General features: G+C 39.5%; 1 protein-coding gene across 1 annotated transcript in view; it reads right to left on the reverse strand.

Moving 5' to 3' along the window:
- rab3gap1 (RAB3 GTPase activating protein subunit 1) overlaps positions 1 to 27,500 on the reverse strand; it is a 58,195-nt gene that overhangs the window by 25,921 nt on the left and 4,774 nt on the right. Inside the window, exons 7-16 of the mRNA XM_060875731.1 lie at positions 26,658 to 26,777; positions 19,096 to 19,261; positions 18,672 to 18,771; positions 14,868 to 14,949; positions 14,574 to 14,642; positions 11,999 to 12,072; positions 11,313 to 11,405; positions 8,013 to 8,182; positions 5,295 to 5,405; positions 2,321 to 2,493 (exon numbers count right to left, since the gene is read on the reverse strand). Of these exons, the coding sequence (XP_060731714.1) occupies positions 2,321 to 2,493; positions 5,295 to 5,405; positions 8,013 to 8,182; positions 11,313 to 11,405; positions 11,999 to 12,072; positions 14,574 to 14,642; positions 14,868 to 14,949; positions 18,672 to 18,771; positions 19,096 to 19,261; positions 26,658 to 26,777 (1,158 nt within the window). The remainder of the gene's footprint in view (positions 1 to 2,320; positions 2,494 to 5,294; positions 5,406 to 8,012; positions 8,183 to 11,312; positions 11,406 to 11,998; positions 12,073 to 14,573; positions 14,643 to 14,867; positions 14,950 to 18,671; positions 18,772 to 19,095; positions 19,262 to 26,657; positions 26,778 to 27,500) is intronic.

A 27,500-nucleotide genomic window follows, 5' to 3' on the forward strand; every position in this document is an offset into this window, starting at 1 on the left:
GGGAGGGATTAAAAGAAAGAAAGAAAAGAAAGAAAGAAAGAAAGAAAGAAGCAAAGAAGAAGGGAAAAAAGAAAGGAAGAAATGGAAAAGGAAAGAAAGAAAGAAAGAAAGAAAGAAAGAAAGAAAGAAAGAAAGAAAGAAAGAAAGAAAGGGAAAAAAGGAAGGAAGAAGAAAGGAAAAAGAAAGAAAAAGGGAGGAAGGAAGGAAGGAAGGAAGGAAGGAAGGAAGGAAGGAAGGAAAAGAAAGAAAGAAAGAAAGAAATAAAGAAAGAAAAGGAAGGAAGGAAGAAAGAAAGAAAAAAGAAAAGGAGGGAAGGAAGGAAGAAAGGAAAAGAAATGAAGAAAGAAAGAAAAAGAAAGAAAGAAAGAAAGAAAGAAAGAAAGAAAGAAAAACGCAAAGAAGGAGGGAAAAAGAAAGGAAGAAATGGAAAAGGTAGGAAGAAAGAAACCAAAAAGGGAAAAGAAAGAAAGAAAGAAAGAAAGAAAGAAAGAAAGAAAGAAAGAAAGAAAGAAAGAAAGAAAGCAAAGAAGGAGGGAAAAAGAAAGGAAGAAATGGAAAAGAAAAGAAAGAAAGAAAGAAAAAGGGAGGAAGGAAGGAAGGAAGGAAGGAAGGAAGGAAGGAAAAGAAAGAAAGAAAGAAAGAAAGAAAGAAAGAAAGAAAGAAAGAAAAGGAAGGAAGGAAGAAAGAAAAAGAAAGGAGGAAGGAAGAAGAAAGAAAAGAAAGAAAGAAAGAAAGAAGAAAGAAAGAAGAAAGAAGAAAAAGAGAAAGAAGAAAGAAAAAGAAAGAAAGGGAAAAAGAAAGGAAGAAAGGAAAGAAGAAAGAAAGAAAGAAGGAAAAAGAAAGAAAGAGAAAGAAAGAAAGAAAAGAAAGAAAAGAAAGGAAAGAAAAAGAAAGGAAGAAAGGAAAAGAAAGAAGAAAGAAAGAAAGAAAAGGAAAGAAAGAAAGAAAGAAAGAAAGAAAGAAAAGAAAGAAAGAAAAGGAAAAAGTAAGAAAGAAAGAAAGAAGGAAAGAAAAAGGAAAAGAAAGAAAGAAAGAAAGAAAGAAAGAAAGAAAGAAAGAAAGAAAGAAAGAAAGAAAGAAAGACACAAATGGAAAGAAAGAAAGAAGAAAAGAAGAAAGAAAAAGAAAGATAAGGAAAAGAAAGAAGGAAAAAAGAAAGAAAAGGAAAAGAGAAAAGGAAAAGGAAAGAAAGAAAGAAAGAAAGAAAGAAAGAAAGAAAGAAAGAAAGAAAGAAAGAAAGAAAGTAATGGAAAAGGTAGGAAGAAAGAAAAGAGGGAAACCAAAAAGGGAAAAGAAAGAAAGAAAGAAAGTAAGAAAGAAAAAGAAAGTAATGAAAGAAAGAAAGAAAGAAAGAAAGAAAGAAAGAAGAGAAAGAAGAAAGAGGAAAAAGAAAGAAAGAAAAGAAAGAAGAAAAGAAGAGAAGAGGAAAAGAAAGAGAAAAAGAGAAAGAAAGAAAAGAAGAAAGAAAGAAAGAATAATGTAAGAAAAAGAAAGAAAGAATGGAAAGGAGAAAAAGAAAGGAAAAAGGGAAAAGAAAGAAAGAAAGAAAGAAAGAAAGAAAGAAAGAAAGAAAGAAAGAAAGAAAGGAAAAAAGACACAAAAAGACACAAAAGAAGAACCCTAAACTGTAGCCCTTGTGTAACTAACACACAGCTGAAGATAAGATGTGATAATAAATCTGCACTAATTACACAAATGTCCTAACTCATGGATCCCATAATAAAAGGAAACAGCTGTGAATTTAATCTCAGCTGAATTAGTAAGAAGCAGGTGATGGTGTGTAGCGTGAACATCTCTTCAGTAACAAAGCTTTTTTAATCTATTAGTTCATCTGATCTACAGTGAAGTTTAGATAAACGCCTCAACAAACGATGCACGTCGGCATCAAGTCCATCGTCGTGCGTCGTGTTCACATCGAAGGTGCTCGGAGTCATGAAGAGTCGATTCATTGAACTCGGGCACTGAAATCTAAGATCTGAACACAAGGACTCGGAGTCATTTTAAGACCAAACACAAACTCGGCAAGCGAAGCCCAGTGAATGAACCCCAGACCTCCTCAGGGTCTGATCTCACTCATGATCTTGTAGATCAGACTCTTGTAAATCTGGAATATGAATATGATAAATATGTGTAACTTTAATATAGATAAAGTCCCAGTCTTCTATCTGCTGATCAGCACGTGATGAACTTTTGTTTGAAATCTTCTCTGAAACCATCCACATGTAATAAAGCTCTGATGTTTGATCGCTCCATAAAAGCTCCTATAAAAACAAGGGCCTGTAACAGGGCAGAACCTTGACGTGTTGTGACATCACTTTACCCGTAGATGAGGTAATTGTTCTCCCAGCAATTCCGCATCTCCAGGACAAACTCCTGCCACAGGTGGGCGACAGCTTTCACACCGCCGTGGTAGAAATTCACCAAACACACGCAGAGAGCCAGTCTGTAGGTCAGACAGTCCCACGGAGCCGACTTCAGTGTGCTGAACAGGTTCTGTTCAAGAGAGACACATGACACATGCTGGTGTTGAAAACTTCACACACACACAGTACACACACACCCCTAAACACAGCACATGCATACACACCCAAACACACACCCCCAAACACAGCACACACACCCCCCCCAAACACAACACACACACCCTTAAACACAGCAGACGCATACACACCCCCAAACACAGCACATACACCCCCAAACACAACACACACCCCCAAACACAGCACACGCATACACACCCCCAAACACAGCACACGCATACGCACACCAAACACAGCACACGCATACGCACACCAAACACAGCACACGCACACCAAACACAGTACACACACACCCCTAAACACAGTACACACACACCCCTAAACACAGTACACACACACCCCTAAACACAGTACACACACACCTAAACACAGCACACACACACACCTAAACACAGCACACACACACCTAAACACAGTACACACACACCTAAACACAGTACACACACCCCTAAACACAGTACACACACACACACCTAAACACAGTACAAACACACACCCCCAAACACAGCGCGCACACACACCCCCAAACACAGCGCGCACACACACCCCCAAACACAGCGCGCACACACACCCCCAAACACAGCGCGCACACACACCCCCAAACACAGCGCGCACACACACACCCAAACACAGCGCGCACACACCCCCCCCAAATACAGCGCACACACACACCCCCAAACACAGCACACACACCCCCCAAACACAGCGCACACACACACCCCCAAACACAGCACACACACACCCCCAAACACAGCGCACCCCCCCCCCCCCCAAACACAGGGCACACACACACCCAAACACAGGGCACACACACCCCCAAACACAGGGCACACACACCCCCAAACACAGGGCACACACACCCCCAAACAGAGCGCACCCCCCCCCCAACACAGGGCACACACACCCCCAAACACAGGGCACACACACCCCCAAACACAGCGCACACACACCCCCAAACACAGCGCACACACACCCACACACCCCACCTGCCCAAACACACCCCTTTTCCAAACAAATCCATACATACCCAAGCACACATTCACTTGCGCACACACACACACTCAAATACACCCAGACACAACACACGTGCCAACACACACCCTAGAAGCACCAGAGACCCACACAAAACCGACTATATCACGTCCTGTATCCCGTATGATGATTTGTCTGAACCTTCCCACTTCAACATTGTTAAGAACGATCAGAGACGAACTCCAGAGTTTTGGCTACATCTCATTCCTTGTTTTACTGATATCACTCATTACATATAAAACTCCACAGTCAATAAGCTCCCTAATATCACCGAGCATATTTAAACAAAAAGCCAGTGAAAAAAAGGTACACTTCATTAACTTAATTGACCGCTTCATTTAATTTAACTCGTACAGTGAAATCCAAATGCCCTCTGCCATTAACTGTTAGGGTTGCATCATTAATCCAAATTTTATTCCGTCGATTCTTAAAGCAGATATTTGCTTTGCAAAATCCTATTAAATTCAAATCTATCTGAACATCCTGTTTATAGACCATGTGCTTCATTTACTAGTAACACAACAGTGCACTCCTAACACCCGGTGTTAATCGTTATTGCCCCTACGCTCAGGACACACTGCTTCGATTTCTATTAGTGAAGAATAATGGAATCTTATTTCAGGGAATAAAGAAGAAAAAAAAACAACAATTAAAATGAGTCCTTGGTATTAGACGTTTTTTTTTTGGTTGGCAACTTGAGTGAAACAAACGCTAATCGTCGTAATGTTTTATTCACCAATGACCCGCTGCTGAGGCTCTAAGCAGATAAAATTAAAGCGATGGGGAAAAATGAAAAAAATAAATATATATATATATATATATATATATATATATATATATATATATATATATATATATATATATATATATATATATTAATAGAACTACAGATTTATTGACAAAAAAAAAAGATTCATGACAAAAAAAAAACAATAAAATCAAGGCAATGGGAGAACAATAATAATAAATTAATTAATTAATTAAAATTAAACAAATTAAATGGATTAAATAAATACATTAAAAATAAAGAAATATTATATATATAATTTCTTTATTTTTAATTTATATATATATATATATATATATATATATATATATATATATATATATATATATAAAGAGAGAGAGAGAGAGAGAGAGAGAGAGACAGACAGAGAGAGAGAGCGAGAGGGAGATTCATGAGATTCGAGAGAGAGAGAGATTCATGATGAAAAAAAAGGAAGAGATTAAGGCAAAAAAATCAAGGCAATGGGAGAACAATAATAATAAATAAATATAGAAATAGAAAGAGATTCATGATAATAAAAAAATAGAAATAGATTTATAATAAATTTAGAAAAAATATTTAATAATACACAATATTATATAATTATATTACTTCCCTTTAGTCAGAAGAGATTTAAACCTAATGAAATTTTAGGATATGAGATTAGAAAAACTTTCAAGTTTAAAGCCTTTTATTATTGATGACCTCGGCACTTATCAGTCAAAGGCAAATCTGGAACTGAGCTTCATCCACTGTACATTTGTTGTTTGAGGCGATATTAAAATTTTTATTTTATTTTATTATATTTTTGATCAGATTTCACAAATTTATCCAAGATCTTATTGGTCTGAGGCTTGCAACATGGAGATCAAAAAATAAATAAATAAACAAATCTACTCCTTGAAATATAACACAATGCCACGAGATGTAACGTGTAAAAACCAGGCTGAACTTACGTAGTCCTCTGTTTCTTTATCTTGATCGCTCTTTCCTCTTTCCGGGTTCGATGGCGTCGCTTTGGCTTCGTTCGAGTCCGATTTGTCCAGCGCAGAATCTGGGAAGAGATACTAACAGAAACACGTGCAATCAGCAAGCAAATCTTTTTCCCTTCACACATCTTGCAAATGAGAATGTGATGGTTGTAATAACTGTTTTTGGTGGCATTTTATAATCCTCGGCTCCTCGTCTACAAGCACGGATGCAATTAGTCTTGCAAATCAATCGCCTCTTAATTGGTCCCAGACATAAAAAGACTCATTAGCAAAACTTGCAATCGTGACTCAACAGTTCAGTTGTAATCTTCACTTTGAGAAGGTACAAAAAAAAAAACACACACTATTCGCAGCAACGTTTCATTCACAGATGAGTCACTGCTGAGGCTCTGAGCCAATAAGATCAAGGCAATGTCAGAACAATAATAAAATAAATACAATAAATAAAATACAAATCGTAGATTAAAGGCTCCATGATATAGAAACTCTCATGATAAATTTGTAAAGATGATAAACAATACACACACACACACAAAAAAAAATTGTTTCTTTGAAGCAAATTAATTATTTTTTAATGAATTCATTTTTTATTTATTTTTTATTTTTTTGCAGAATTTTCCCGATTAAAGCCGTGTTAATGATGACCTCGAACCAATTCAATCCAAAACTGTTCTTCACAAAGAATAGATATAATCAAAGTCAAATTTGTGATTCGGTCAGAAGGTTGTGATTCGTGATTCTGATTTGGTCAGAAGGTGATGATTCGTGATTCTATTTGGTCAAAAGGTGATGATTCGTGATTCTATTTGGTCAAAAGGTGATGATTCGTGATTCTATTTGGTCAAAAGGTTATGATTCGTGATTCTATTTGGTCAAAAGGTGATGATTTGTGATTCTGATTCGGTCAGAAGGTCAGTTTCTACAGCACTTGAGTGATGTCACTGTTTTCTAAAGAAGTTGGAGAGCCGTAAATAAATAAAACTCGTTCCTGAACAACATTACTCGTATCATTACTCGATATATATAATCACCCAAACCATGTGACGGAATGTGTTGTGATGATTCGTGATTCTATTTGGTCAGAAGGTGATGATTCGTGAATCTGATTCGGTCAGAAGGTGTTGATTCGTGATTCTATTTGGTCAGAAGGTGTTGATTCGTGATTCTATTTGGTCAGAAGGTGTTGATTCGTGATTCTATTTGGTCAGAAGGTGTTGATTCATGATTCTATTTAGTCAGAAGGTGTTGATTCGTGATTCTATTTGGTCAGAAGGTGTTGATTCATGATTCTATTTAGTCAGAAGGTGATGATTCGTGATTCTGATTTAATCAGAAGGTGATGATTAGTGATTCTATTTGGTCGGAAGGTGATGATTCGTGAATCTATTTGGTCAGAAGGTGATGATTCGTGAATCTGATTCGGTCAGAAGGTGTTGATTCGTGATTCTATTTGGTCAGAAGGTGTTGATTCGTGATTCTGATTTAATCAGAAGGTGATGATTAGTGATTCTATTTGGTCGGAAGGTGATGATTCGTGAATCTATTTGGTCAGAAGGTGATGATTCGTGAATCTGATTCGGTCAGAAGGTGTTGATTCGTGATTCTATTTGGTCAGAAGGTGTTGATTCGTGATTCTATTTGGTCAGAAGGTGTTGATTCATGATTCTATTTAGTCAGAAGGTGATGATTCGTGATTCTGATTTAATCAGAAGGTGATTATTCGTGATTCTATTTGGTCAGAAGGTGATTTGTGATTTTCATTTCATCAGACGGTGTTGATTCGTGATTATAATTTCCTTGTCATGTCACACTCCACAGCGCTGGTTAATGGCTTGTATAAAAGTAGATACTCAGGGCTTTAATAATTTGTAGTTCTCATAAGTATTTCTGTTTTTTTTCATTCTTTTTTTTATACTGAATATAAATATCCCATAAGTCGATTTCCTTGGGTAGTGTGCAGGCAGACAGGAACACCATTCTATTATACAGAGACTTCCATAAACATACTGTAGATCGTTTCACTAGGTCATGTTCTGTTGATTGACTTTGACAGGTTAGTTAGCTGGTTGGATTTCCCTTAAAGAAAGAAGCAATGCAAAATATTATGAATTTAGTTAATTGTCCTTATACAATTCCATCACAAAGCATATAAAAGCATAGGTTGGGTTTCATTAGGCACAGGGTATAATATAATATATGGGACATTTCTACAGATTTCCGGCACGCGAGATGAAGCGGTTTAGCTGAACAGCACTTTAAGCTCATCATACTGATGTCCTCCACAAAGATAATATCAGTGACTTCAGTTTTATGCCTGTGTGCAGGACTTTATATCGAGGACTTATTGCTCGTCTGTAAATTCAGAGTCGCGAGATGGTAATGACATGAGGACAAAAAGACTGATGAAGGATTTCTCCACAAGTATTATACTGTACACTATTATTCCTCCATCGCTCTCAGAAGAAGCTCCACTCTTCTGGGAAGGCTTTCCACCAGATTTTGATCAGGGGCTCGAGTCCTGGGATACGAACTCAAAACCTCCTGATCAGTAGTCCAACACTTAAGCACTGAGCTCACGCTTCTCTGAATATACACCACTATAACTTGTTCTGTATTACAGCTCAACACTGAGCACAGTCGTATGTGTGTGTGTGTGTGTGTGTGTGTGTGTGTGTGTCTCACCAGTAGGATAGAGTTGAGAACGTCGTTATTAAGCGGCGACTGATCGTTGCGGCGGTGTCGGCTGATACGTTTGCGTGCGCTGTGCACCATGTTTGAGACGGACAGCTTGGGGATCGGCACCGCCGTGGGCTCCGTCAGCTTCGACAGCGCTTGAGTGATGTCGCTGTTTTCTGAAGAAGTCGGAGAGCCGTAAATAAATAAAACTCGTTCCTGTATCTACAACATTACTCGTATCACTACTCGATACATACAATCACCCAAACGTGTTGTGTTATGGTTAAATGAGGCTAACGCAGAACTTTTTAGACACCAGAGTGAAGCATGGTGGTGGCAGCATCAGGCTACGGAGCTCTAGATAAGATCGAGGGGAATAAATCTGGCACCAAACCTGCCTTGTTTACACATCTGAAGATGAAAAATCTCATCGCCCAACACATTTATCCAAAGAAACTTTTACATCCACTTCATTTACTTGCAACAGCTTTTATTTATTTATTTATTATTTTTTCATAATTTCAACAACTTTGCAGATTAAAGCCGTCTTAACGATGACCTCAAATCGTTCAATCCAAAACTGTTCTTCACAACGAATAGACATAATCAAAGTCAGAACCCACTGTGAATCGAGTTTAGAAATGTATTTATTTATTCACTTGTATGCCACAGCACTATATTCTTGATTCTGATTGGTCAGAAGGTATTGATTCGTGATTCTAATTTGGTCAGGAAGTGTTGATTCGTGATTCTATGTGGTCAGGAGGTGTTGATTCGTGATTCTGATTTAGTCAGGAGGTGTTGATTCGTGTCGGATAAGCGGTAGAAAATGAGTGAGTGATGAGTGAGTGAGTGTTGATTCGTGATTCTATGTGGTCAGGAGGTGTTGATTCGTGATTCTGATTTAGTCAGGAGGTGTTGATTCGTGATTCTATGTGGTCAGGAGGTGTTGATTCGTGATTCTGATTTGGTTAGGAGGTGTTGATTCGTGATTCTATGTGGTCAGGAGGTGTTGATTCATGATTCTATGTGGTCAGGAGGTGTTGATTCATGATTCTATGTGGTCAGGAGGTGTTGATTCATGATTCTATGTGGTCAGGTGATGATTCGTGATTCTATTTGGTCAGAAAGTGTTGATTCGTGATTCTGATTTGGTCAGAAAGTGTTGATTCGTGATTCTGATTCGGTCAGAAAGTGTTAATTCGTGATTCTGATTTGGTCAGAAAGTGTTGATTTGCGATTCTATTTGGTCAGAAAGTGTTGATTCCTGATTCTATGTGGTCAGGAGGTGTTGATTCGTGATTCTATGTGGTCAGGAGGTGTTGATTCATGATTCTATGTGGTCAGGAGGTGTTGATTCATGATTCTATGTGGTCAGGAGGTGTTGATTCGTGATTCTATGTGGTCAGGAGGTGTTGATTCGTGATTCTATTTGGTCAGGAGGTGTTGATTCGTGATTCTATGTGGTCAGGAGGTGTTGATTCGTGATTCTATGTGGTCAGGAGGTGTTGATTCGTGATTCTATGTGGTCAGGAGGTGTTGATTCATGATTCTATGTGGTCAGGAGGTGTTGATTCGTGATTCTATGTGGTCAGGAGGTGTTGATTCATGATTCAATGTGGTCAGGAGGTGTTGATTAGTGATTCTATGTGGTCAGGAGGTGTTGATTCATGATTCTATGTGGACAGGAGGTGTTGATTCATGATTCTATGTGGTCAGGAGGTGTTGATTCATGATTCTATGTGGTCAGGAGTTGTTGATTCATGATTTTATGTGGTCAGGAGGTGCTGATTCATGATTTTATGTGGTCAGGTGGTGATCCATGATTCAGATTCGGGCAGAAAGTGTTGATTCGTGATTCTGATTCGGTCAGAAGGTGTTGATTTGTGATTCTATTTGGTCAGAAAGTGTTGATTCGTGATTCTATTTGGTCAGAAAGTGTTGATTCGTGATTCTATGTGGTCAGGAGGTGTTGATTCGTGATTCTGATTTAGTCAGGAGGTGTTGATTCGTGATTCTATGTGGTCAGGAGGTGTTGATTCGTGATTCTGATTTAGTCAGGAGGTGTTGATTCGTGATTCTATGTGGTCAGGAGGTGTTGATTCGTGATTCTGATTTGGTTAGGAGGTGTTGATTCGTGATTCTATGTGGTCAGGAGGTGTTGATTCATGATTCTATGTGGTCAGGAGGTGTTGATTCATGATTCTATGTGGTCAGGAGGTGTTGATTCATGATTCTATGTGGTCAGGTGATGATTCGTGATTCTATTTGGTCAGAAAGTGTTGATTCGTGATTCTGATTTGGTCAGAAAGTGTTGATTCGTGATTCTGATTCGGTCAGAAAGTGTTAATTCGTGATTCTGATTTGGTCAGAAAGTGTTGATTTGCGATTCTATTTGGTCAGAAAGTGTTGATTCGTGATTCTATGTGGTCAGGAGGTGTTGATTCGTGATTCTATGTGGTCAGGAGGTGTTGATTCATGATTCTATGTGGTCAGGAGGTGTTGATTCATGATTCTATGTGGTCAGGAGGTGTTGATTCATGATTCTATGTGGTCAGGAGTTGTTGATTCATGATTTTATGTGGTCAGGAGGTGCTGATTCATGATTTTATGTGGTCAGGTGGTGATCCATGATTCAGATTCGGGCAGAAAGTGTTGATTCGTGATTCTGATTCGGTCAGAAGGTGTTGATTTGTGATTCTATTTGGTCAGAAAGTGTTGATTCGTGATTCTATTTGGTCAGAAAGTGTTGATTCGTGATTCTGATTCGGTAAGAAAGTGTTGAATCGTGATTCTGATTTGGTCAGAAGGTTGTGATTCATGATTCATGACTCTTATGTTTAATTCTTGAACACATGATCTGTAAACTCCATATCAGACAAGGCCTTTAACTCTTTTCCCTAGAGACCGAAAATGGAATTTGTGCTTTTTTTTTGTATTCAAGTTCAGCATTGAATTTCCTCATCAAGGTGGTTAATGGCTTCTATAAAAGTAGACACTCAGCTTATTAGCTAAATCTTCTCTCATGTTTAATTGTTAATTCACTTTGAAAATCAGTAGCTTTAAACAACGCCAGAGATCTTTGAAAAACGGTCAGTTTAACCGACTCTGGAGCTCCGTTTCTGTTACGGAGTTTATTACGCTTCAGTCGTTTAAGTCCTCAGACACGTAGTGTATTCAAAGTCTCCATGTATGTTGAAAATCACGGTGCTTTCATCTACCAGCACCAGAATCCACAGCTAACGTAAGCTTCATCAATAAACAGGAGATGAAAATGTTAAGTGCTTCAACCTTCCAGAAACTGACCTTTGCCTTCCTCCTCGGCCAAACTCCTTCCCAGTATCTCATCCGTGGACTCCTTTCGACCGCACAACTTGAGGAACTCCATAAGGAAGTCACCTGGGTTTGAAAAACGGGTCAATCAAGACATTTGACATCGAAGCTGTCCAATCTGGTACAAGATGTTCTAACAAAAATGTAATCTTGACAACTTTCTTTACTTGTTTCTTCCTACAAAGAATTTCTTAAACACTTTTCCTGGAGCGTAATTTTGACGTAGCTCCATAGAGCTGAAGCAATCAGACAGATGGATTGGACAAAGAAAAATCAGACATGTCTTTTTTTCCTTTACATTAGTGTTTGAACAGAAACACTACAGATGGCAAAACCTACATCACTCTCTACCTCTTACCTGTATTTTACCTTCCCATTTAACTTCACTATGTCATCGGTGTGGGCTGCGGTGATTAAACGGTTAGTGGGTTTACGATTAGACTTTTCGCAAACATTCTCTCATGCACAGCCCAGAAAAATCTGGCAGGATAACGAGACACATGGCCACTCGTCCTCTCTCTCTCTCTCTTTTTTATTTTTTTTTTAACACCTTGATTCGATCCTTGCTGTGATGTTTACTCAATAAAAAAAAAAATGCCTGTCCTTAAAAAAGAACTGAATTATAATAGTATTAAGTACGAGAAGTGAGATGTTCTTACCAAGCAAACACTGAGGATTGTCCGCTTTCCGCACTCTCACGGACCACTGAGGAGCTTGAAGTGGGTCTAAATCACTGAGCAGAAAGGAGACGACCAGTGAGAAAATCTCCATTAAAGATAAACGTTAGGATTTAAAGTTGACACCAAACCAAAACCTGTGAGATGTTTGAAACCTGGAGCATCAGTTCGTACTGATTTACTTCAAACGCGCTTTAAAATATCTTTTCATTACTGAGTCACTAAAAATTAAAAAACAAAACAAAAAAAAAAACAAGAAATCGTTTTTCTTGGTTTCGTTTTTTACACCAAACGAGTTGAGTTTAGTTTTCAGTATTTTTTTAGACGACGTGATGATCTTGTAGTCCTTTTTTAATTTTGTAGTATTTACAATATTAAACAATTTTTGGTTTGCGTTACATCGATTAGGATTCTGAAATAAAAATGCTTCTTTTCAATCAGAATTTTTCGTGGTTTAAATTTCCGACGCCAAACAAATTGATTTTAGTTTGAAAATTAATGACTTTACTATTTATTTATTTTTTTGCCGCCAAATTTGACCGTTTATTCCGAAAACTCTAAAATGCCGAATCAAACGTAGGCTAAAACATTTCATAAGCAGGTGTATGACACGTTAAATTACCGAATTTACTACGTTTAATACCGATTTTTTTTGTTTGTATTTTTCCTGTAATACACATCCCTGGATTGGGCTAAAATTTTGGACAAAATTTAAAAAATAAAATAAAATAAAAAACAACACCACTATAATCGACATCACGTTCTCTTGACAAATCGACGGCAATAAGAAACATCGTTACTTTTCAAAGAACAACAGAAAATAATAATTGGTGAAGTTTTCTACACTTACTGGCAAATAAATACATGAGATGCTCAAGCCAGATTTTTTACTTTGTAAGCGAAAAGAATAAATAAATAAATAAATAAATATTCGGTTTAATCAGCTGGACATTCTGGTTTGGAGAAACACAATGAAGTAAAATTATTTAAATTAATATCAGAGTTCACTAAAGAGAAGCAGCTATGGAGCGAAGACAGATAGATGGATGGATGGATGGACGGATCAGAGGTGGGAGTAAGTCACACATGTGCAAGTCACAAGTCATGAATGTCAAGTCAAAGTCAAGTCGAGTCTTTTTTTAATATTTGTCAAGCAAGTCTCAAGTCTCAAATTTGCGACTTAAGTCTGACTCGAGTCAAGTCGAGTCCCCCATCTCTGAGTCATTTAACTCAAGTCCGAGTCAAGTCTCAAGTCATGAACGTCGAGTCAAAGTCAAGTCGAGTATTTTTTTAATATCTCAAGTCTCAAATTTGCGACTTATGTCTGACTCGAGTCAAGTCATATGACTCGAGTCCCCCATCTCTGGGATGGATGAGTGACTGGACGTCACAGCTACACACTGGGCGTTGATACGTCACATGCTACGTCACAGCGAGAATTAGATGATCACCGTATGGTACGCCAGGCTCCGCTTTTCCCTCCTTTTTGTTTTTTTTACCTGTATGTTGTCTGATCTAGACCAGGTCGTAACAAGAGATCGTAATAACGTGCTTGTGTTCTCGCCATTAAAGTCTAATTCCTAGATTTATTCAATACAGATGGGAAGAATTTTTCACGTTTTTACATCATTTCAAGCCTGCAGCTGTGTTCTGTGTGCTAAAGATTGCATTAGCAGGTTTCTCGAGCATAACAAATGTTTAATGATCCTTCAAAAAGGAGCGAAGGTTCTTAACCTGTTAATGAAGAATAACCGTATTTGATGCCCCGAGTAAAATAATGGCAGGTTTAAAAACGCTGAAAGGTTTCCTGTGAAAAATCAGGACAGAGTAAAAAAATCTCAATCAGGTTTGAGGTTGTGTTTTTTTTTTGTTTGTTTTTTTTGCAGTTGATTTCTGGTGCACTTTTTTTTTTTTTTTGCATTATTTTCTCGCTCCTTATCCGCAGGTGAGAGGATTTGTTTTCCTACTTAAAAACACCCCCCGAAAAAAGCCGTTTTCGGAAGCGAGAGCCTTCGTCGCCGCTGAACTGCTGACAGGAAGAGCGCAAAAAACTGGCGTGAACGCCACGCGACGGCTCAGTGAGCGGCGCTGTACTTAAATTAAAAAAAAAAAAAAGTGTAAAATCATTCGGTGCCAATTAATTGCAGCTCAGGCGTCCAGTGCTGGTGTCGAGATACGAGGCTCAAACCCAGCATGTTCACGTGCGCACAAACACACACACACACACACACACACACACACACACACACACACCCCTCCCTCCACCCCCTCTAACACTGTGCTGGAGCTGCGAAAAATTATTATGGGTAACAGGTTCTTTGAGAGGTGACAAAAAAATGAATTTGGCGCAGACATCATCGGGGTGTTTTGAATTTTCGCACCTGCTGCATATTCATGCGTCGTCACCCAACACCCCCCTCCCCCTATCACCCCATCACCTCTCCCCTACCCACCCTCCCAAACAACACTGATTACCTCATCGCACACGTTTCCCTTCTTTTCTTTCTTTTTTTTTTGTTCTTTTAAACTTTACGGATTAGAAACATCTGGTACTCACGAATATACGTCGTTGTCCACGACGATGCCTTCGGTCAGTTGCGGCCATGTTGTCGCAAGGTGCAGCTCACTAGAGGTGGGGAAAAAAACACAACAAAACAAAAACAACGGATTTATTTCTAATTCATTTCTCTTAAATGTCTCGAAGCGGGACTGAATATTTATATCGAAACATCTCTAACTGGATTCGGTCTCAATAATAATTATTAGCAATGTTTTCTGTTATTTAATTAAAATGTGTGTGTGATGGCTTTGAAATAAAACATGGAAGCGGTTTACGGTGTTGTGCCAAAACCTTATTGGATCTTCGCAGGCGCCGAACGGAAGTTTGCCGAACTCGACGCCTCCGACTTCTCCGGCGAGCAGGGCGTCAAAGTCTGCAATAAAACGTAATGTATGACTATCGGTGTAATTTTAGACTTTATTTCTGCGGGTTATCCAGCCGTAATAATACGGCGCACGCACGCGTCCCTCGCTCTTCTCCCACATTAATCCATTAAGATATAATTGGAAGAATATCATTAGGCTGAATAAATATCTCAAGTGCACCTTAATACAGAGGTAAACATTCATGCCTTGATGAATCCGCTGAGTAAACATCATCTTAAGGCGGTTCTGTTTCGGTGCTGCGAGAGAGATACGACTCCATGGCAACAATGAAAAAGCTTTGGGGCGTAATAAAAAATACGGCGTCTACGGCTCGAACGCGGTGAGGAGGGAGTGCAGACTACAGCTGAGGTACAGGTTTAGGATGGAAAAGAAAAGAAAAGAAATAGAAAGAAAAACAAATAAATAAATAAACAAACAAACAAACAAACAAAAAGGTAATTTCAGAGGTTCAAAGGAAACGTTTCTAAAGTTTAACGTTACCAACAGGTTGGACCTTCTGCTAGCGCTGACGTGACTCGCAGTATAATAAATAATAAAAAAATAATAAACATTCCATATCAGATGATTGACAGGTTTCCGAAATAAAGTAGATATGTTGAGAAAATGGAGATAAATCACTTTTCAATGCATTTTTTTCATTCCTTAGCATTAAGATCCTATTGACTACTCTTAGTGCCACAGCATGCTTGAACTCTCGAATCTGATTGGTTAGAAGGTGATGATTTAAGCAGTGGTGGCTTTCTGATTGGTTGTTTTTAGCGGTTTGTTACAGTAGTTCAAGCCCCAGCACCACCAAGCTGCCATCGTCGGGCCCTTGATCGAGGCCCCGGCCGATTCCGCGCTCTGACCCCTGACTTCCTAAGGATTTCACGGTGCTGTAATGTTTGTGTCAAACACAGGCTTCTAATTTTCAGGTACAGGTTTATATTCGTTCTTCATTCAATGATCATGGTTATCGTTTCCATAGTAACCACTCTTTCATGAGGACTCCAGGTTGCACTGGATGCTGCACGCACTAATAATTGTCATCCCAAAAGATTATTGGGAAAAACTTCCACATGGTCTCTGACTATGTCTCCTTGGCTGCTGTAACGTACACGGATGTTGTGGACAACTGGGAAAACGTGGACGAGTCTTTTCCTAGCTGAAAGACTTGATACGATCTTCATTAAGAGCCGAATTCTTCTGGCGCACTTGGTCTTCTCTCCGTTTTATTCCATGCTTTGTTCTACCTTTATTTCTAAACTTGGGGCAGCGGTGACTCAAGCTGTCAAGGCTCAGGGTTGTTGATGGTAGGGTCGGGGTTCAAGCCCCAGCAACGCCAAGATGGGAAGCACTTCACACGACATGCTTTTATAAGAGCTCAGCTTCACCACTACAGTGAAATACTTTCTTTGCATATCCCAACTTTTGAGGTTGAGGTCAGACCACAGGGTTGGCTATGATGTAGCGCCCCTTGAGCAGAGAGGGTTAAGGGCCTTGCTCAAGGGCCCAACAGTGGCAGCTTGGCAGTGATGGGGCTTGAACCCTGATGCTACGATCAACAACCCAGAGCCTTAACCAAACTTTTTTTCCTTTACTCACAATCCCTGTCCTGTTTTATTCCTTCCATCCTCTAAATCGTGCTAAAACGCGTGTACCGTACCGTGAATCAGAGCAAGGCCATGAGGGCAGCCGGTGGCATTGAAACTTCTAGATGACGTCAATCAGCACATTATCAGTGAGAACTGAGGATCCTCTGAGAAATGATCCTGACATCCTCGCAGAAGCATAGAGACGCAAATCCAGACGTTTGCTTTTTATAGCTTGCTACATAATGAAAGTGTAATAGCTAAACATGTTTAAGGTACTTAGCGAGCTCCATTGAGCTGGTTTGTAAGAGCTAGATTTATATCTGTAGCTGTAGCTATATCTGTAGAACTGGCATAAAAATCTACCATGTAACCTGCAGAGAGAACACAAAGCTGTAGTAGAAGTGAGTCATCTACTACAGATCAAACAAATGGACCAGATTACATGTACATTTATGCATTAATTCATCAACTGAATAATTATTCATTATCACTTGAAAGCGACTTTCAAAGCGGACGGGAACCAGACGAAGCGGGTGATAATTAAGAGTCTTGTTCACAGGTCCGGCGGCGGCTCGCGGCGGCGTCGAGACTTAAACTCACAACCTTGTGGCCTTTTGATAAAGCAACAAAACGTACCTGCTGATTGAGGGCTGCAAAATAAATAAAGGTCTCTGATAGCATCTTAACTCCACTGGCATTATTGAGCACTAAGCATGTTGCCTTATTTAAGGCTGGATGCATTGCCGTGTGAGACGGGGTGGGGGGACTGTGGCAAAAAAAATGTATCAGGGTGTTTATAATAAACGGAGCAGGAAGGTCCAAGAAACGAGAGCAAGACATGAAGTGAAAGGAAATAGGAAAGGAAATGAAATAAGAAGTGAAAGGAAATAGGAAAGGAAAGGAAAGGAAAGGAAAGGAAAGGAAAGGAAAGGAAAGGAAAGGAAAGGAAAGGAAAGGAAAGGAAATAAGAAGTGAAAATTGGTGAAATGGTGAAAGGGAAAATAGGAAGGGAGAGAAACAGAAAGGCACAAAGATTGAAAGAAAGCTCTTGGAAGCTCATGTGCAGCCCCAACAACAAAAAACCTCTCCAGCAGAAGGACAGCCATAAGACAGCACCATTGAAGCTGAGTGGGCTAAGGCCCTGCCAAACTGCCACTGTTACGCCTCCCTGCTTCAATCCTCCCTGCTTCAACCCTCCCCAGCTTCAACCCTCCCTGCTTCAATCCTCCCCTGCTTCAACCCTCCCCAGCTTCAACCCTCCCCAGCTTCAACCCTCCCCAGCTTCAATCCTCCCCTGCTTCAACCCTCCCCAGCTTCAACCCTCCCCAGCTTCAACCCTCCCCAGCTTCAACCCTCCCTGCTTCAATCCTCCCCTGCTTCAATCCTCCCCTGCTTCAATCCTCCCCTGCTTCAATCCTCCCCTGCTTCAATCCTCCCCTGCTTCAATCCTCTACCACTTTAACCCTCCCCGGTCTGCTTCAATACTCCCCGCTTCATCCTGTTCTGCTTCAACCCTCCCCACATCTTCTTCTTCTTCTTCTTCTTCTTCCACAGCAATCTGTCAAACCTGAACTTTTACTTCCTTGATGTGAAAAAGACTAAAACAAAAATTGTTGTGTTCCTGAGGACATTCCAGTGTCAGAAATCGTACATAAACACCAGAATATCGCTGAAAAGCGCACACACACACACACACACACACACACACAGAAAAAATAAAAAAGGAAAGGAAAGACATAAAATAGAACAGAAAAGAATAGAAAAAGGTAATAAATTGGGAAGGAAAGAAAAAAAGGAAACAAAAATGAAAAAAAAATGGAAAGGAAAGAAAAGGCAAATAAGAAAGGAGAGGAAAGGGAAGGATGTATATTGAGAGGGAAAGGAAAAAAGTAAACAAAATGTACAGTCAAAGTGGAAAAAAATAGAACAGAAAGAAAAGACAAAGAGGAAAGGAAAGGAAAGGAAATAAATTGAGAGGAAAGAAAGGAAACAAAAAATGGACAGACTCACATTTTTTAAATAATCTCATGATTAGTTCCTGATAACAAAAATACAGATAACGAGCGCATGTCCACTGGCTACATCTCCAGGTGTAAGGATTAGAAGGAGGAGGTGATGGAGGGAGAAAAACCTACCAGGAGGCTGCTGGGGCCAGGAGTACTGCTGCCAGTCCTGCAGGATGTAGGTGAAGCGGATGGCGATGTTGACGGGTGGAAGCGGCGTCAGCGGGCAGCCCTGTGGGGTACAAACAGGGAAGACGGAGACAGGAAGTTCAACAGAAATAAATAAATAAATAAATAAAAAAGGGAGGCGCATCTGCACTTTTAGAACGAGACGAACATCTGAGAGCACGAGGTAACAGCCAGAAAACTTCAGCGCCAACACCTAGAGGCTTTAATCCGAATCTAAGCAGCTTAAACGTCAGAAACGATCTCGTACGCTTTTCTTTGGCTGCACTTTTCTCCCCGCTGCCCTTCAGAGAAATGAAAGATTTCGTACTTTTTTTTTTTTTTTTAAATCAGCACGATATAAACCTCCATCTTTATTGTTCTTACTCACTACTTTGGCTTTGAAGATATCCAGCAGGCCTGAGAGGTGGTTGTATTGGCTGGGAACTTTGCGCAGATGCACCATCTCGAAGTCGGTTCGAACCCCGGGGCCCTGGCACTCGCCCGTGTACATCTTCCTCCACTTCTGCTGGATCTGCACGAACAGCGGCACCTGGCTACACACACGCGCGCGCACACACACACACACACACACACACACACACACACACACACACACAGAGAGAGCAAATTCAGGAGCTGTAAAAAGGCCATATGTTAAATCAAATCTGCACATGAAGGTGTCATAAAAGCAGACAGCACATGAACTTACACGGTCGAAAAAGTTCTCTTATTGTACATATGGGCTTAATAACAACCGACACACACACACACACGCTGTGCTGAATTAGATTGTTCTCTAAATGACAACCTGATGACAGCAGTAAAGACACAGCACAGCTACTGCTGCACTAATAAAGCCCAGAAAACAAACACACTAGTTTAACACTTTCTGACAGTCTGGAACCGTCACAGTCACCGTCACCGTCACCGGCGCCGGCGTCAGCGTCTTTAAATACATGAGCGCATTTACGGGTTTTTTTCCTCCCCTAAAGAAGGACAAAAAAATCTGTTTATAAAATGGATAGAAAAGAAAAACAGTGGAAAAGTAACTACTGGTTTAATACAAATGCAGTACGGAGTATTTTAGGGCTGATTCGCTAAAAAGGGGAGAATTATAAAGATTAGGTTCCGAATTTTATCATCATCCAATCAGCCACGTTTTTTAACTGGAAGCAGCTGATTCCAGCTTCCGGGCTTTAGGAAGTAAGTGTGTGTGTGTGCGTGTGTGTGAGAGAGAGAGAGTGTGTGTGTGTAAGTGAGAGTGTGTATGTGAGTGAGAGAGTGTGTGTGTGTGTGAGAGAGTGTGTGTGTGAGTGTGTGTGTGTGTGTGTGTGAGTGTGTGTGTGTGAGAGTGTGTGTGAGTGTGTGTGTGTGTGTGAGAGCGTGTGTGTGCGCGTGTGAGTGTGTATGTGAGAGAGAGTGTGTGTGTGTGTGAGTGTGTGAGAGTGTGTGAGGTGTGTGTGAGGTGTGTGTGTGTGAGGTGTGTGTGTGTGTGTGAGAGAGTGTGTGTGTAAGTGAGAGTGTGTATGTGAGTGAGAATGTGTGTGTGTGTGTGTGTGTGAGGTGTGTGAGGTGTGTGTGAGGTGTGTGAGGTGTGTGAGGTGTGTGTGTGTGTGTGTGTGTGTGAGAGAGTGTGTGTGTAAGTGAGAGTGTGTATGTGAGTGAGAATGTGTGTGTGTGTGTGTGTGTGTGTGAGAGAGAGAGAGACACACATGTCTTCTTTTATACTTTTTTTTTAAAGCATTTATATATTAAATAATAGTGAACCATTACACAGGATTAGACCGATATTACACTGGACCTTTTATATAAGTCAGTACGTCGTCAGAGTCGTGTGTGTGAGCCTGGATCTGCTGATTATAAATCACACATCCAAATGCTTTAAAGTCAACAATGTTGTTTTTCACTCCAACTCTCATGATCTGTTGTTCTGCTCTACTGAGATGCAGAGATCCTGCAACATCACACTACTACTTTAATAATAATAATAATAATAATAATAATAATAATAATAATCAAAAAAAATCACGGTTCTGCAAACTCAGGTTTTACACTGTAAGAAAAAAAGTTATTTAATTTAATAAGAAAAAATCAAATAAAAATGAAATAAATAAAAAAAAATGTATAAATATAAATAAAACTAAAATAAACGACTAAATAAATAAAATAAAAAAATTCACACGTCAGAAAAAAAATTCTTTGGTTGTGATTTCAGATCGTTGTTGTGATCGGGTGAAACCGTGAAGCTGGTATTAAAGCCACTGATAACAGGACTGAGCAGGATGACGTAAAAAAAAGTGTTAATAGTTTTTTTTTTAAATAAATAAACAAAGAAATAAACAAAGAAATAAACAAAGAAATAAATAAATAAAAAATCTGACATTGAACGATGTGGCTTATGTGATTTTATTGACGTAACAAAATTGGTGTAATTTTTATTAAATCACTAACATGGAGTGAGATGAAATCATACAGTGCAGCACATAATACACTTAAAAGACAAAATGTTTAATAAAAAAATATATATATACTGTATATATCCTCCCCCCCCCCCCCCATATCACAGCTGTCACATATCTGTCCTGTACAAATCCGTCTGCTGCTCTGATCTTACTGCACGTACGACGTTAATCTGCATTCGTTTGGACTTCTGTCGAAATACGGAACCCGTCCCGTCCCGGCGAACGAGCGGCGTCGACCGGGAAACTGCTACGCAAAGCACTTTTATCATAATGAAGCACATTTATTGGTAATATCATCCTCCTGTTGGTGTAGCGTGACCGTGTTGGCTGAAGTGCAATAAGCAAGCTCTGTTATCATCACAGCTGAACAGTTCATCATAACGCAAATGATGAAAAGGAAAAAAAAAAAGTTACGATCATTACTTTCTTCGCAAGAACGAAGAACGACGTCGGTCTAAAAGAGCAGATTACAGAGGATACGTGAGGAACGAAGGGGGAAACGTGGAGCGGAACTGAGGAGCGACGCGCGGACGGAACGCGTCTCGACAGGGCCACCCAGTGGTGCAGCAGAGACATTAACACAAGCACAAGGGAGATGAGGTCATTAGTATTTTCCAAAAAATAAATAAATAAATAAACCTAAAAAAAAAAAAAAAAAAACACAAATAAATAAATAAATAAACAAATAAATAAATAAACAAACACCTGGAATCCGTTATCCGTTACACTCCACACGCGCCTGAGATGAAGGATTTAATAACTCGTACACATCACAACGCAGTGATGAAAATGATGGTGCTGTACAGCGCTGCACTCCTATCAGTGCTATAGATACTGTTTTGTTTAAAATATCTTGAGAGAGAGAGAGAGAGAGAGAGAGAGAGAGGGGGAACAATCGCCCCCAGAAATGCGGTGACCCTGTGCCCTGTGAACCTGCTGAAGAGAAGGAAGGCGAGTTGCCGGGGGCGACGCGTTCATCCTCTTGCATCTCAGCGGGATGTGTGCTGTAACCTATTGTAGAGCGTTGCTCTTGGAAACCGGTCGCCCACACACACACACACACACACACACACACACACACACACACACACTTTCACAGACAGCAGCCCAGGACAATGAAGTGATTGAAAACGATCCCTGTTTTCCAGGCAGGCCGCGGAACCGAACCTCACAAACGTACAACGTCAACGTGAAGGCGATTAACACAAAAACGTGAAGCATTGATGTTATTTAGAGAGACAGAAGTACAACATGCAGCTTTACATCAGTCTGTCGGTTATTTTTGGCCTCCGTTACGTGCTACGAAGCAAATCAGCACACACACACACTTCCAGTAGTCACTGCTATACGTTTGATGGCTCTGTGTGTGTGTGTGTGTGTGTGTGTGTGTTTGTGTGAGTGAATCCCGGACGCTCAATCATTTTCCGATTTTTCACTACACTGCTAAGTAACGACTTTATCATGAGGATGTATTTAGAGCTGTAGCTGAAGCTTCTGCACAGCGACGATGAGGAGAAAGGAGGAAAAAAAAAAAGGAAACAAAATGGCGTTAAACTAATAAGAGGTGTTTGCATTGCTGTTGTGGAAGCAGTAATGCATTATGTAAAACAGAACCTCTGGCACATCACGCTACCAGAAAACACAAACACAAGCCATTTGTCTCTGTGCCCACTTGGATGTACAGATCATTTACACTTGATCTCCAGGAAAAGAAAAAAAAAAGTCTGTCTGTATGTCTATCTAGCTGTGTATCTGTCCACCCATCCGTCCATCCATCCATCCACCCAGGTTCCTATCCATCCATCCATCTAGCTATCTATTTATCCATCGATATTGATATGCATCCATCCATCCTGGTAAATATCCATCCATGTTTCCACCCAACCATCCATCTAGTTTGCTATCTATCCATGTTGATATCCATCCATTCATCCATTCATCCAGCTGTGTATACACCCAACCATCCACCCATGTTGCTATCTATCCACCCATCCATTCATCCATCCATCCAGCTGTGTATACACCCAACCATCCACACATGTTGCTATCCATCCATCCATCTCTCCATCCATCCAGCTGTGTATACACCCAACCATCCACCCATGCTATCTATGCATCAATCCATGTTGATATCCATCCATCCATGTTGATATCCATCCAGCAATCCATCCATTCATCCATCCAGCTGTGTATACACCCAACCATCCACCCATGTTGCTATCTATCCACCCATCCATCCATCCATTAAGCTGCGTATACACCCAGCCATCCACCCACGTTACTATCTATCCATGAGTGTGAGTCAGTGAGCGAGTGTGAGCCATTGAGCGAGCGAGCAAGCATCAAGGGCTATATTCACGGCAAGAACATGCTCATATAAAAACAGATAGATATTAATAAACCTATCCATCCATCCATCCATCCATCCATCCATCCATCTATCCACCAACCCATGAACCAAAGTGATCCATCTAGCTCACTGTAGATTTGCTACAGTGGTGAATGTATTGTTTGTGTAGCGTGTATTTATGTGAGTAGTGTGTATTGTTTGTGTAGTGTGTATTTATTTGCGTAGTGTGTATTTATTTGAGTAGTGTGTATTTATTTGAGCAGTGTGTATTTATTTGAATAGTGTGTATTGTTTGTGTAGTGTGTATTTATTTGCGTAGTGTGTATTGTTTGTGTAGTGTGTATTGTTTATGTAGTGTGTATTTATTTGAGTAGTGTGTATTGTTTCTGTAGTGTGTATTTATTTGAGTAGTGTGTATTTATTTGAGTAGTGTGTATTGTTTGTGTAGTGTGTATTTATTTGAGTAGTGTGTATTGTTTGTGTAGTGTGTATTTATTTGAGTAGCGTGTAATTATTCGAGTAGTGTGTATTTATTCGAGTAGTGTGTATTTATTCGAGTAGTGTGTATTGTTTTGAGTAGTGTGTATTTGAGTAGTGTGTATTTATTTGAGTAGTGTGTATTTATTTGAGTAGTGTGTATTGTTTGTGTAGTGTGTATTTATTTGAGTAGTGTGTATTTATTTGAGTAGTGTGTATTTATTTGAGTAGTGTGTATTGTTTGTGTAGTGTGTATTTATTTGAGTAGTGTGTATTGTTTGTGTAGTGTGTATTTATTTGAGTAGTGTGTATTGTTTGTGTAGTGTGTATTTATTTGAGTAGTGTGTATTGTTTGTGTAGTGTGTATTTATTTGAGTAGTGTGTATTGTTTGTGTAGTGTGTATTTATTTGAGTAGTGTGTATTTATTTGAGTAGTGTGTATTTATTTGAGCAGTGTGTATTTATTTGAATAGTGTGTATTGTTTGTGTAGTGTGTATTTATTTGCGTAGTGTGTATTTATTTGAGTAGTGTGTATTTATTTGAGCAGTGTGTATTTATTTGAGCAGTGTGTATTTATTTGAATAGTGTGTATTGTTTGTGTAGTGTGTATTTATTTGCGTAGTGTGTATTGTTTGTGTAGTGTGTATTGTTTATGTAGTCTGTATTTATTTGAGTAGTGTGTATTGTTTGTGTAGTGTGTATTTATTTGAGTAGTGTGTATTTATTTGAGTAGTGTGTATTGTTTGTGTAGTGTGTATTTATTTGAGTAGTGTGTATTTATTTGAGTAGTGTGTATTGTTTGTGTAGTGTGTATTTATTTGAGTAGTGTGTATTTATTTGAGTAGTGTGTATTGTTTGTGTAGTGTGTATTGTTTGTGTAGTGTGTATTTATTTGAGTAGTGTGTATTGTTTGTGTAGTGTGTATTTATTTGAGTAGTGTGTATTTATTTGAGTAGTGTGTATTGTTTGTGTAGTGTGTATTTATTTGAGTAGTGTGTATTGTTTGTGTAGTGTGTATTTATTTGAGTAGTGTGTATTGTTTGTGTATTTATTTGAGTAGTGTGTATTGTTTGTGTAGTGTGTATTGTATTGTGTAAGTATCAGAGCTGAACAGTGTGTTTTATCTCATTTTCAACACCATTAACACTCGTTTGTGTATCAGATGTGAGATGCTGTAAGTCCATTTAGGCTTTTTTTCACTTTTTCTCTCTTTTTTTCTCTCAGTTGTTCATTTTAGGAAACATTTTCACCTGAAATTCACAGTATAGGTCACTATATACACCGTAGTCTGCGATACACTATGAACGCTAAACAGTTTATATGAACATATTCTAATAAAGTCTTCTCTTTTGGTTTGAGTGCTAAGTGTCCTGACGTCGGTTGCCAGAGCTGGTGATTTAACAGAAACGAATTCAAATCAATACATCTTCACCACCAGAGATGTTTGCAGGCCAAGTTTCTCGAGAATCGTGATGCTTTATAAAGAACTCCTGCAGCAGCACTGCTCAGGGCTGATACGACTTTAAATAATGGCTTTCTACTGTGACTCCTGCTAGTGTTATCATGAGTATGATGAACGATTCATGAAATAAGTCTATAGTAAAAATAAATCCGGATTATTGTGTTCAGTAAGTAGGAAATATGATCATACACAGGATGCTAATAAGCATTTAAACAGGTTCAGGTTCTGTAGATTCCCCAATTCTGATATTAACTAAGATTAACTGAAGCTCTCGACCTGGATCGTGACCTCGCAGCTGAGCTCTCCAGGGTTCAGGTTTAGGTCCAGGCACACGTTCAGATGGCGTTATTGTGTTACAGACCTAATAGCGATCAGAGCGATAACTGACAATATTCCACTTTAGTACTGAATTGATGATAACTGTAAAGATAAACTGGATAAACTGGTTTGGTTTTAAAAAAAATAATAATAATAATAATAATTAAGTATGATTCGTATTAATTTTTTATTCGATCTCATTAAGGCTTGATAAAATACATCTACGCTCCAATGAAGACATCAGATTTGGACATTTCTTGAAATTAGGGGGTTTTTACACCTGGTCACTTCATGCGTTTTCTGTGATCAGATATCTATCCGATGGTAAAAAGACCAGGTCTAAATGCCCTCTGAAACGTTTTGGAGACGGATATAAATCCGATGGTACAAACCCCTTCAGGAGGTGGTCTGGGACGTGTTTCAGATGAAACTGGACAGGTGTAAATGAATGTGGTTGTTCAAGCCACATACATCAGCGCTATACTCCTCCCAAACGGAAGTACGTCACTCAGGTGATCTTTCACCCAGGCGTCTCGTCGGCTTAAAATGCGCTGCTGCCTCCAGCGAAAACGCAGCAAACAGTAAACGCTGTTTTTTTGTAACATAAACGTCGTAACGAGTTTTTTCGTCTTCTTTTTGATTGCGTTCTGAAAACCGCACACACCAAAGCGTGTTCCGTTTCAATTACCCTGAAAATGAGGTCAAATATATGTGCATTTTGGGCGGGAGTAGAAAGATCGGATCGATATCCGATTCGCCGAGACGCGTTTATGTGACCTAATGTACATGGAACAGTTTTAACAAATCAGATAGCTATCGGATCAGAGACAACACATGAAGTGACCAGGTGTAAAAAGGCCCTAAGCTGTCTCGTACTCACCAGCCGGTGTTTCCCAAAGCGATAGAGACCGAACTGAGCAGCAGGTTGCACTTGGATTCGCTGATGACGGCTTCACAGTTCGCTCCAGGAGAGATGACCACAAATTCCCGCACTCCGTACCTACGGCAGAAAGAAAGACGCCTCGAACAAGTGGAATGGTGAATCCTAACACTTCTACCTAACATGTTCTTATCAACCAATCAGAATATAGATATATTTGCACTAAAGTTTTAATAGCTAGCCAATAGCTTTAGCCATTACAAGCTTTCTGTATACGTCAGATAAAAAAAAAAACCCACCCAGGTGAGGAAGAGGTTCCTTTTAGGTTCCTTCAAGTTCCTTTTAAGGTTTCTTCCTACATTTTTTGGGCATTTATCAGACGCCTTCATCCAGATCTCCTTTTATACAGCTGAGGAATGGAGGGTTAAGGGCCTTGCTCAAGGGGCCCAGCAGTGGCAAACTTATCGGTCCTGGGATTTGAACTCACAACCTTCTGATCAGTCCAAAACCATGACCACTAAGCTCTTATTCAGAGTGACGTACAGATGTGCTTTGTCTTTCACTTAGGATACCATCAGCCTAATAAATTCTTTTGGTTGGAATTATAGCGCTAAAAAAAAGAAGTTCGTTCGCCCACCTCGAACAAAGAAGAGTCTTGATGTAGATCTACCTCTTACCCTGAGAGATGGATGAGCCAGCGGAGGGAGCGAGGTGCAGTTTGAGGAGTGATAAGAGCTCACTTTAAATTTAATATGCAACATTTACTGTATGTCCGGAATTCTGGAGGTGCTTCGGGACTATATCCGTTATTAAGTGTATTATATTAGAGTATAATAGCATCTG

The sequence above is a fragment of the Tachysurus vachellii genome, chromosome 8 (genome assembly GCF_030014155.1).
Source record: "Tachysurus vachellii isolate PV-2020 chromosome 8, HZAU_Pvac_v1, whole genome shotgun sequence".
Taxonomy (NCBI): Eukaryota; Metazoa; Chordata; class Actinopteri; order Siluriformes; family Bagridae; genus Tachysurus; species Tachysurus vachellii.